The sequence below is a fragment of the Lucilia cuprina genome, chromosome 5 (assembly GCF_022045245.1).
Source record: "Lucilia cuprina isolate Lc7/37 chromosome 5, ASM2204524v1, whole genome shotgun sequence".
Classification (NCBI taxonomy): Eukaryota; Metazoa; Arthropoda; class Insecta; order Diptera; family Calliphoridae; genus Lucilia; species Lucilia cuprina.
In genome coordinates, this window is record NC_060953.1 from 62,861,046 (window position 1) to 62,871,555 (window position 10,510).

General features: G+C 30.7%; 4 protein-coding genes across 4 annotated transcripts; 2 read left to right on the plus strand and 2 right to left on the minus strand.

Moving 5' to 3' along the window:
- Positions 1-1,295: 1,295 nt before the first annotated feature.
- Positions 1,296-2,251, plus strand: LOC111686274 (heat shock protein 27-like). The gene has a single exon (XM_023448626.2). It carries the CDS (start codon positions 1,491-1,493, stop codon positions 2,100-2,102), a length of 612 nt encoding a protein of 203 aa, XP_023304394.2. The 5' UTR covers positions 1,296-1,490; the 3' UTR covers positions 2,103-2,251.
- Positions 2,252-4,046: 1,795 nt separating this feature from the next.
- LOC111686256 (heat shock protein 23) lies at positions 4,047-4,962 on the minus strand. Its single transcript, XM_046952074.1, has 2 exons — positions 4,820-4,962; positions 4,047-4,747 (listed from the first exon to the last, which is right to left on the minus strand). The coding sequence occupies exon 2, from the start codon at positions 4,708-4,710 to the stop codon at positions 4,162-4,164; it is 549 nt and encodes a 182-aa protein (XP_046808030.1). The 5' UTR covers positions 4,711-4,747; positions 4,820-4,962; the 3' UTR covers positions 4,047-4,161.
- A 1,840-nt stretch (positions 4,963-6,802) lies between these two features.
- On the plus strand, positions 6,803-7,737 carry LOC111686255 (heat shock protein 27-like). The gene has a single exon (XM_023448604.2). The coding sequence runs from the start codon at positions 6,979-6,981 to the stop codon at positions 7,588-7,590; it is 612 nt and encodes a 203-aa protein (XP_023304372.2). The 5' UTR covers positions 6,803-6,978; the 3' UTR covers positions 7,591-7,737.
- Positions 7,738-9,354: 1,617 nt separating this feature from the next.
- Positions 9,355-10,478, minus strand: LOC111686269 (heat shock protein 27-like). The gene has a single exon (XM_023448621.2). The coding sequence runs from the start codon at positions 10,341-10,343 to the stop codon at positions 9,657-9,659; it is 687 nt and encodes a 228-aa protein (XP_023304389.2). The 5' UTR covers positions 10,344-10,478; the 3' UTR covers positions 9,355-9,656.
- Between the last annotated feature and the right edge of the window lie 32 nt (positions 10,479-10,510).

Sequence of the window (10,510 nt, forward strand, 5' to 3'; positions counted from 1 at the left end):
ATTTACTAAAGTTTAATACTTAACAATTCAAGGACATTTTAACAACTTACTAATTATGTATCCATGTAAAGCCTACATAAAAAACTTTCTTATTATGTTTGTAGGTATACATATTAATACACTTTGCATTAGGGTTCTATAGTTGAAACGAAAAGTCGACTTTTCGAATTTTTGCATTTTATGAAAAGTCGACAAATCGACTTTTTGCAATTTTATGAAAAGTCGACTTTTCGACTTTCGACTTTTTGCATTTAGTTAAAAGTCGATTTTTCGACTTTTTTCATTTAATTAAAATTTGATTTTTCGACTTTTAATATTTTATAAATAGTCGACTTTTCGAATTTTTCCGACTTTCCGACTTTTTTCGACTTTTCGACTTTTTCCGACTTTTCGACTTTTGACTTTTTTCGACTATTTTCGACTTCTTCCGACCAGAGTTAAAAATTTATAAAGTTGCCAGAAGCGTAAATTTATAATGTTGCCATTTAACATTATATTATTATTATTATTATTATTATTTATTATTATTATTAATAAAAAATTATTTATATTTTTTCTATTTGTTGCAATTTTTTGAGTTTTTTCGGCTTCTTTCTATTTTCGACTTTTTTCGACTATTTTCGACTTTTCCGACTATTTTCGACTTTCCGAATTTTTTCGATTTTTTCCGACTATTCGACTTTTATTTAAAAAGTCGACTTTTTTCATAGACGATAGTCGAGTTATCGACTTTTTTGAAACAAAAAAGTCGACTTCGACTTTTCGACTTTTTTCGACAAAAAGTCGATTGTTCGATTATTCGAAAGTCGATTTATAGAACCCTACCTTGTATACATATTTTCATACATATGTATGTATTTATGGTTGTAAGTCTATAAAGAGGACAAAATCGATATTAAATAAGTATATTACTATTGAGAAATTGAGTCAACTTTTTATAAATTACAAAAGGTCAAAAGGGTCGTCTTATTGTTTCAACTACAGTATACTGTAATAAACTAACAGTAATTTTAAAAATTACATTAATAGAATTCTTAAAATAACTGTTATTGTTTTGAAACTAACGCCAAACACATTTACCAAAACAAAAACATCATTATGTATGAATCATCCTCTTAATAAAATCAAAACAAATGCCGGTCTCTTAAAAAAAAAACAACAAAATTCTAGAAAATTTTCTCTTTAGTTTTGCTCTCTTTTTGATTTTAACCCTCTTTTATTAGAAATTTCCAGATTTTTCTCTTCACAATTGTGTTGAATCCACTCAAGAGTATAAAAACGCACAAATTGCAAATCTCTCTTCAGTTTTTATTGAAACGCTAAACAAGACGCAATTCTGCAAGCAAAAGAAAAACCAACTGTAAATTTTTAAATAAACAAACAACGGTATTAAAAGAAAAAAAATAAAACTTGTGAAAAAAGAATTTTAAATTGAAAAAGTTAAACAAAAGTATTAAAAACCAGAAAATCTCAAACAAAAACTAAGCAAAATGTCTTTGGTACCACTACTAAGAGAATTCGATGCCCTCAATGATGTGGAACAATTGTTGGAAGATTCTTTTGGACTCGGAATACATCCCATAGACATCTTCCGTCCCTATGAACGTCCATTGGTATTGCGTCATCCCAGACGTCGTTATAATCCCTACATTGTAGCAAAATTCCAACGTCCCGGTCGTGGTAAATTAGATGAATTACAAAAGTCAGAACTACAAGTTCCACATGTTGGCAAAGATGGTTTCCAAGTGTGCATGGATGTATCACAATTCACACCCAATGAATTGACTGTCAAAACTGTGGATCGCACCGTGGTAGTTGAAGGCAAACATGAGGAACGTGAAGATGAACATGGTTTCATTCAAAGACATTTCATACGCAAATACACATTGCCCAAAGGTTATGAACCAAAGGATGTGGTTTCTACCATATCATCGGATGGTGTTCTCACAGTTAAGGCTCCACCACCACCCAGTAAGGCTAAAGGCAAGAACGAACGTATAGTGGAAATTCAACAGACTGGTCCGGCTCATTTGAGTGTTAAACAACCCGAAGAGTCTAAACATCAGGAGAATGGTGAAGCTGACAAAATGGAAACGAAATAAAAAATACATTTTTTTTTTTCTTCATTGACTTTAATTTTAAGACTTAATTTTTGTACCAATTACTTTTTTAACTTTAAGTAACAACTACTGTGTAGTCCTTTAAGTAAAAAACCTAAATAAAAACCAACAATTCCTTCAAAGTAAATTAAGAATTGTGTTTCATTGATAACATTTAATACAATTAGGGCCTATCTTTAGGTGAAGGATAAGGGATTAAAATGAATCCTCAAAGTTTTTTTGAGTACTCAATTAGGTTAATTTTGTTTGCTAGTTAATGCGTAGAATGGAGGTGATTTAAACTTGAGCAGCTGATGATGTAAAAAATTAATAAAATTTTTACTAAAATAAACATTAAAATGATTAATTTATCGATTAGTATAAATTATACAACATATATTTTTATAACCTACACCACTTTAGTGGGGAAGGGTATATTGGGTTTGTGCTGATGTTTGTAACATACAAAAATATTCGTTCTATACCCACCTTAAAGTATACCAATCGGCTTAGAATCATTTTCTGAGTCGATTAAGCTATGTCCGTATGGCTGGCTGTCCATGTAAACCTTGTGCGCAAGGTACAGACCCCAATTTGCAAGATAATTGGGTGAAATTTGGCACACACGCTTCTTTTGGCCCAAGGACGAAGCCTATTGATGGTTAAAATCGGTTCATTATTTCGACTAGCCCCCATACAACCGCACCCCAAATAGGGCCATTGGGTTTATAATTAATTTAAAAGATATGTTATGTCAACAAAATTCGACAAAACTTAGTTTTATAGAACTTTAAATGACACTACCGATTTTTGTAATGATCGGGCTACATTTGACCCTAGCCCCCATACAAACTCCCATTCAGAAAATGACTTAAAGGTCAAAATTCACTTACAAACACTAATAACACGTTTAAATTCTACATAAATAATATTGAAGAAGACTTAACTCCCCCTACCAACATTTTTAAGGATAGGGCCATATTTTGTCCTACTCCCCTTAGAGCCCTCTTGTAAAAAATCTATTTTTTGACAAAAAAAAAAGTAAAAATATTCCGAAATAAAGTTAAAAAAACAAATGCTTTATTTTTCTAAATAATCCCCATTTTTAACATAAATACTTTTTAATTTCTGAAACTTTTCGACTTTTTTCATAGAGGATAGTTGATAGGGTTCTATAAATCGACTTTCGAACAATCGACTTTCCAAAAAAATCGATAACTCGACTATCGTAGTCAAAAAGTCGACTAAAGTCGATAAGTCGAAAAAGGTCGATAAGTCGAAAAAAGTCGAGGAAGTCGAAAAAGTCGAAAACTCGAAAATTTTAGAAACAAATCAAAAATAGTCCAAATTTTAAAAAAAAAAAGTGGAAAAAACTCTAAAATAGTCGTAAAAACTCGAAAAAGTCAAAAAATAGTCGAAAAAAGGCGAAAGATGTCGAAAATAGTCATCAAGTCGAAAAAATGAAAAAGTCGAAAAAAGTCGAAAAGTGGAAAAAAGTCCGAAAAAGTCGAAAAGTGGAAAAAAGTCGACTATTTATAAAATACTTATAGTCGAAATGTCGGCTTTTTAATTAAAATCAAGTCGAAAAATCGACTTTTCATAAAGTGCAAAAAATCGACATTTAACTAAATGAAAAAAATGGAAAAGTCAACTTTTCGTTTTAACTATAGAACCCTAATAGTCGAGTTATCGACTTTTTTGGACACAATAGTTGCCTTCGAGTTTTCGACAAAAAGTTGATTGTTCGAAAGTCGATTTATAGAACCCTAGAAAAAAACATGAAAGGGGATTAAGATCAGAATCAATTTATTTTCAGATTTAATAATTGACATTTGATTGCCAACTCAAAAACCCGCTCTAGATAAGCTATGTTTTATTTTACACGCTTAAAATAAATCTTCCTTTCAACCAAAACTACAACAACAATTAAGTTAAAACGAAGAAAACAACTTTGTATACATTTTATTAATAAATATTTATTTAACTGAATTTTAAAAAAATATAAAACTTAACAAATTAACAGACTATTGACTCTCTGAGGTAATACAAGTTAAATTTGGTTTCATTTCTTTTCATCTCCTTCTTTCTCCTTATCTTCTTTGGCATTTTCCTTAACATTCAAATGTGCTGGACCGACTTGTTGGATTTGAATTTGACGCTCATTGGATTTCTCTTCAGTTTGTGGCTTTGGAACACTAACAGTTAAAACACCATCCGAGGAGAGAGTGGAGACTACCTTATTTGGATCATAATCCTTGGGCAAGGCATAGCGACGTACAAAGTGCCTTGAGATATAACCCTGATCATCTTCACGTTCCTCATGTTTGCCCTCGACAATAACGCAATTGTCCACTACTTTCACCGTCAATTCACTGGGTTTAAATTGTTGTACATCCATGCACACCTGGAAACCATCTTTGCCAATAGTGGATAGGGCACCAGTTTGTTTTTCACGATTTCGCAACTGTTGTGCTTGCTCGCCGGAATTGACCAGAGCCAAATAGGCTGGAAAGCGGCTGTAGTAGTAAGGTGACTCGTAGAAGGGAGAACTTGTCATGGAAAGACGGCTAAGGTCGTCAGCCAAGCTCAACAATAATGGTAGATTTGCCATTTTTTTTTTTTTTTGCTTTATTAACTTTCCTTTTGTTCTTTTATAAAATAAATAATATTTGTTTTTATTTAATTGCAGTTGTTTACTTTTTAAAAAGGGGGTTTTTTACGTTTAGTCGATTTGTTGTATTCGCTCTGTTGTATTGAACTGATAACGCTCGCCAGATGTTTGCCGGTTTTTATACCTCTGCTTCTTGCTCTCTTTTTTTATGTACACAACAATAAAAATGTTTGGGATTACGTGTTTGTTAATGTGCTTGTTTATGCAAAGTAAGCGAGTGGTTGATATCTCGATGATTCTAGAATTTTCATCGTTACTTCTTCATTTTTTTGTTTGTATGTATGTTCAGTTCATAAAATAAATATATTCGAGATACATGTACATACATACATATGTATGTATGTAGATACGTTTGTACTTTTTGTTTATATTTTTAACAGTGAGAGTAATTTGTTTGCAAATAATACATTAATGTAGCTGTTGTTTTCTCGTATTTTCTGGATAAATAATAATCAAATTAATAAATGCTCTTCTAATTTGCAAAAATATAAACAAATAAGCAAAATAAACAAATGGTAATTTAACTTAAAACAAAAACATTTTAAAAGCAAAAAAAAACTTGATGGTTTCTTGAAACTGAACTTAGTTCTTCAGTTTAATATTAATGTTGGTCATGTATGTAAAATGTACATTGGAGGAGTAAATTATGCTTGGATGTATTAATTTTGTTCATTATTATCTATAACTAACTGGTGAAAAATTTTGTCAATTCGGAAAACAGGAACCAGTACCAGAAATCGATCGTAAAGGTTAATAATATAATAAAGCCAATAAAATTATTATTATTAATAAAATTATGTACATATGTATATTTTCTTAACATGCAGGAATAACTTCATGTTGTAATCGTCTCCATCGATACATATTATGGCGCTGAAAAGGAGAAAATAATCGACTTTTGGAATGATACACGGTTCCCTACAAACAATTGAAAATCCTGACAGTACATTTAATACGCAAAAAATGTACACATAAAATGTATGTACATCTCCATACACTAGTACATATGTAAATGTACATAATGTTTACCAGTGTATATAAATACTTAATATTTACTAGGTTAAAAAAATTAAAATGTCTTCATGAATTCTTTACTTATTAAGAGCTGGTTTTTGAGTTGGCAATCAAATGGGTTTCTTACTCCTCAGTTAAACTAGGCTTAACTTGCTGTTAGATTAAACTCGGAAGAAATTTAGGTGGACTTTAACCGATGATTGTGTTTTTCAGTTTTAGATTTAAGCTCAGTTAACTTTGTTAGTATTGCAAACTTTTCACTCAAAAACATAAACAATGAACAGCTGCTTTTTGCAAACAATACTTTTGTAAAATGGAAAATTTTGCAAAAATGTTAAATAAACATTTAAAACAATAATAAATTTTCTCCGTTTGGCAACTTTGGTATTCTGCATAAATCGACTTTCAAATAATCGAACAATCGACTTTTTGTCGAAAAAAGTCGAAAAGTCAAAGTCGACTATTTTGTTCCAAAAAAGTCGATAGCTCGACTATCGTCTAGGAAAACAGTCGAAAAGTCGACTTTGTAAATAAAAGTCAAAAAGTGGAAAGAGTCGAAAAAAGTCGAAAGTCAAAAAAGTCGGAAAAATTTAATCGATAAATCAATTATTTCAATGTTTATTTTAGCAAAAATTTTATTATCTTTTTACATCAGTTGCTTACACTTTGGCATTTCTTGCTCAAGTTTAAAATTTAATACAAAGCCTACAATTTTATTTTTAATGAACATTAAAAAAGAAACTAAAAATTTATTAAATTGGACGGAATCGAAAATAATTTTCTCATTGACCACAAAATAATTTTTAAATAAAAATATGAATCACCCCTTAATAAAATCAAAACAATGGAGAAATAAACAAAAGCCGGTCAATTAAAAAAACAACAAAATTCTATAAAAAAAAACTCTCTTTATTTAACTCTCTTCGAATTTTTACACTCAATAAGTCGAAATTTCTAGAAAATTCTCTAACTTTCTACAAATAAACAACTCAAGAGTATAAAAACGCACAAATTGTGAAATTTCTCTTCAGTATACATTGAAACGCTAAAGAAAAAATAACTCTGCACAAAAAAACCTACTTTATATTTCAAAATAAACAAACAACGGTATTTTAGAAAACTAAAAATAAAACTGTAAAAAAACTTTGTGAAGAATAAATTGAAAGTATTAAATTCTCAATAAAGAAAACAAAAATGTCTTTGGTACCACTACTAAGAGAATTTGAAGCCCTTAATGATGTGGAACAATTGTTGGAGGATTCTTTTGGACTCGGAATACATCCCATAGACATATTCCGTCCCTATGAACGTTCATTGGTATTACGACAACCTAGACGTCGTTATAATCCCTACATTGTAGCAAAATTCCAACGTCCCGGACGTGGTAAATTAGATGAATTACAAAAGTCTGAACTACAAGTTCCACATGTTGGTAAAGATGGTTTCCAAGTGTGCATGGATGTTTCACAATTCACACCCAATGAATTGACCGTCAAAACTGTGGATCGCACCGTGGTCGTTGAGGGCAAACATGAGGAACGTGAAGATGAACATGGTTTCATTCAAAGACATTTCATACGCAAATACACACTGCCCAAAGGTTATGAACCAAAGGATGTGGTTTCTACCATATCATCGGATGGTGTTCTTACAGTTAAGGCTCCACCACCACCCAGCAAGACTAAAAACAAAAACGAGCGTATTGTTGAAATACAACAGACTGGACCGGCTCATTTAAGTGTTAAACAACCCGAAGAAGCTAGAAATCAGGAGAATTGTGAAGCTGAGAAGATGGAGACGAAATAAATACAAGTTTTTGTCTTCAGTGACTTTAATTTTAAGACTTAATATTTTTACCAATTATTTTTTATACTAAAAATAAAGTATTACAACAACTACTGTGTAGTCATTTAAGTAAAAAACATAAAATAAAAAAACAATTCCTTAAAAGTACATCCACAATTGTCTTTTACTGAAACATTTAATCTTCAACATAGGTACAACATTTAGGGCGAGTTTTTCTGATAAAGATAATCTTCATTCTTTGGTTAAACCCGGATTAATATATGTTTCGTGTTTTTTAGTTATTAGTAAAGTTACTTAGGGCGGGTTTCTTACTCATCAGTTAAACTAGGTTTAACTTGCTGTTAGATTAAACTCGGAACAAATTTAGGCGGGCTATAACCGTTGATTGTGTTTTTCAGTTTTAGATTTAAGCTCAGTTAACTTTGTTAGTATTGCCAACTTTTCACTCAAAAACATAAACAATGAACAGCTGTTTTTTGCAAACAATACTTTTGTAAAATGGAAAATTTTGGAATAATGTTAAATAAACAATTAAAACAATGATAAATAAAACAAAACAAATCAAAAAAGTGCAATTTACTTAAAATATTAAGTATTTCTTCTACCGAAATCATTGTTTTATTGTTTTTGTTAATTGTGTTTTCTCACTTATAACTTGAGTTTAATTGGCCAATTACACTTAGTTAAACTAAGATAATATGTAACTTTACTGATAACTGAAAAACACGAAACATAAATTAAACCAGGTTTAACCAAAAAATAAAGATTATCTTTATCAGAAAAACTCGGCCTAATTATCTTAGTTTAACTGAGTGTAATTGGCCAATTAAACTCAAGTTATAAGTGAGAAAATACAATTAACAATAATTATAAAACAATGATTTTGGAAGAACAAAAACTTAATATTTTAAGTAAATTGCATTTTTCTGAATTGTTTTGTTTTATTTATTATTGTTTTAAATGTTTATTTAATATTTTTCCAAAATTTTTAATTTTACAAAAGTATTGTTTGCAAAAAACAGCTGTTCATTGTTTATGTTTTTGAGTGAATACTTGGCAATACTAACAAAGTTAACTGAGCTTAAATCTAATACTGAAAAACACAATTATCGGTTAAAGTTCGAGTTTAATCTAACAGCAAGTTAAGCCTAGTTTAACTGAGGAGTAAGAAAACCCGCCCTAATAGAAATTAATTTTTGAGCTTAAAGCTTTTAAAAATACTTTTTTATCAAGATTTTAGAAAAATTAAATATGTTTATTGCAAATGTATTTTTATAAACTAATGCGAATTCAAAATGGGCGCTAATAATTAAAAAATTTATTTTTTAATTTATTGTCCTGACCATTAATATTCAACAAGCGAGATCAAAAGTTAAAAAAGTCCATATTTTAAGTTTTTTGTTGAGCAATTTTTTACAAAATATAATCCTAGTTTCAGTATCATATGAAGGGTCTTCAAAAAAGCACTTTCAATTAAATTAAAACTAATTTGCGATTGTAAATAGCCCCTCAAATATTTCACTTGATTTCAAACTAAATAATAACACATTTGATCTATCTCTCATGAAATACGGACCAATATTCTGCACGTCGATTACGTTTTCGCATTCAGTTACACACACACATTTCTCTCGAAGCTTCGTTTCGAAATGCAAAATAGATGTGATTAGCTTTACTTGAAAACAAACCTAGGTAATATGGCCGGAGAACCCCATACACTCTTGAAAAAGTTCTATTAAAAAAACTTATTAAAACCAATGCAAATTTTATAAATATAGAAAAAAGTTTATTTATAATATTGGAAATTTCCGTTTAAAATTCAGTACACACATCAGTTGTTTAACTACACTGTAGCATAAATTGGGATGAAACATAAAGGAAAAAACTTAAAACACAAAACGTAAATATGAATAAAAAAAGAAATGCATGAGCAAATACATACTAAAGTATACAAACACACTCTATATCTACCCATGGCAAAAAAAAAAAAAAATATAAATGGAATAGATAAAACGCTTAAAATACTCTTTAATTCAATTAATTGGTTACAGATGAACTTTTCTTTTTTATTTGGCAGTTTCAGCTTTTTCCCCAGCACCATTAGACTGAGCCTGCTGCAGCTTAATGGCTTGAGCCTGCTCTGGTTGTTTAACATTCAAATGAGCCGGGCCAGTTTGTTGTATCTGAACGATACGTTCATTACCAGCAATGGATTTATTGGGTGGTGGAGGAGCTTTAACAGTAAGCACACCATCTGAAGAAATGGTCGAGACGACATCTTTTGCATCATAATCTTTGGGCAGTGTATATTTGCGAACAAAATGACGTTGTATAAGGCCATGTTCATCTTCACGTTCCTCATGTTTGCCTTCAACAATAACAGTATTATCCACCGTTTTCACAGTCAACTCACTGGGCTTGAATTGTGAAACATCCATACAGACTTGGAAGCCATCTTTGCCAATGGTTGGCATTAATGCAGTGCTACCAGATGTTGAATCACTTCTCTCACGTTGCTGACGTTGGCGTCTGCCCAACAAATATGGCGCATACAATGAAGAGCGTCTAGGCAGCAAATGATGATGATGATGATGACCTGTGACTGAAGCCAAACGTGGACGGAATATATCGACAGGATTTATTCCAAAACCAAAATCATCATCTAGCATACGATCCCAATCGTCCACCAGACCATGATGATAATCAGCATCCATACCACGAGCTAAATTAACTATTAAGGGCACCAAAGACATTTTCACTTTATATTTTTTTTATTTCTTGACTTCTTTTTTGTTCTTCAAATTAAAATATGAAATGCAATCAAGCGCTCTATTTTCCTTTCTCCACTTTTAACAACCAAACTCGTTTGCTTTTTGAAATCAAATGAAGAGAACATCAAAAGCTCATTCGCTTTTATACA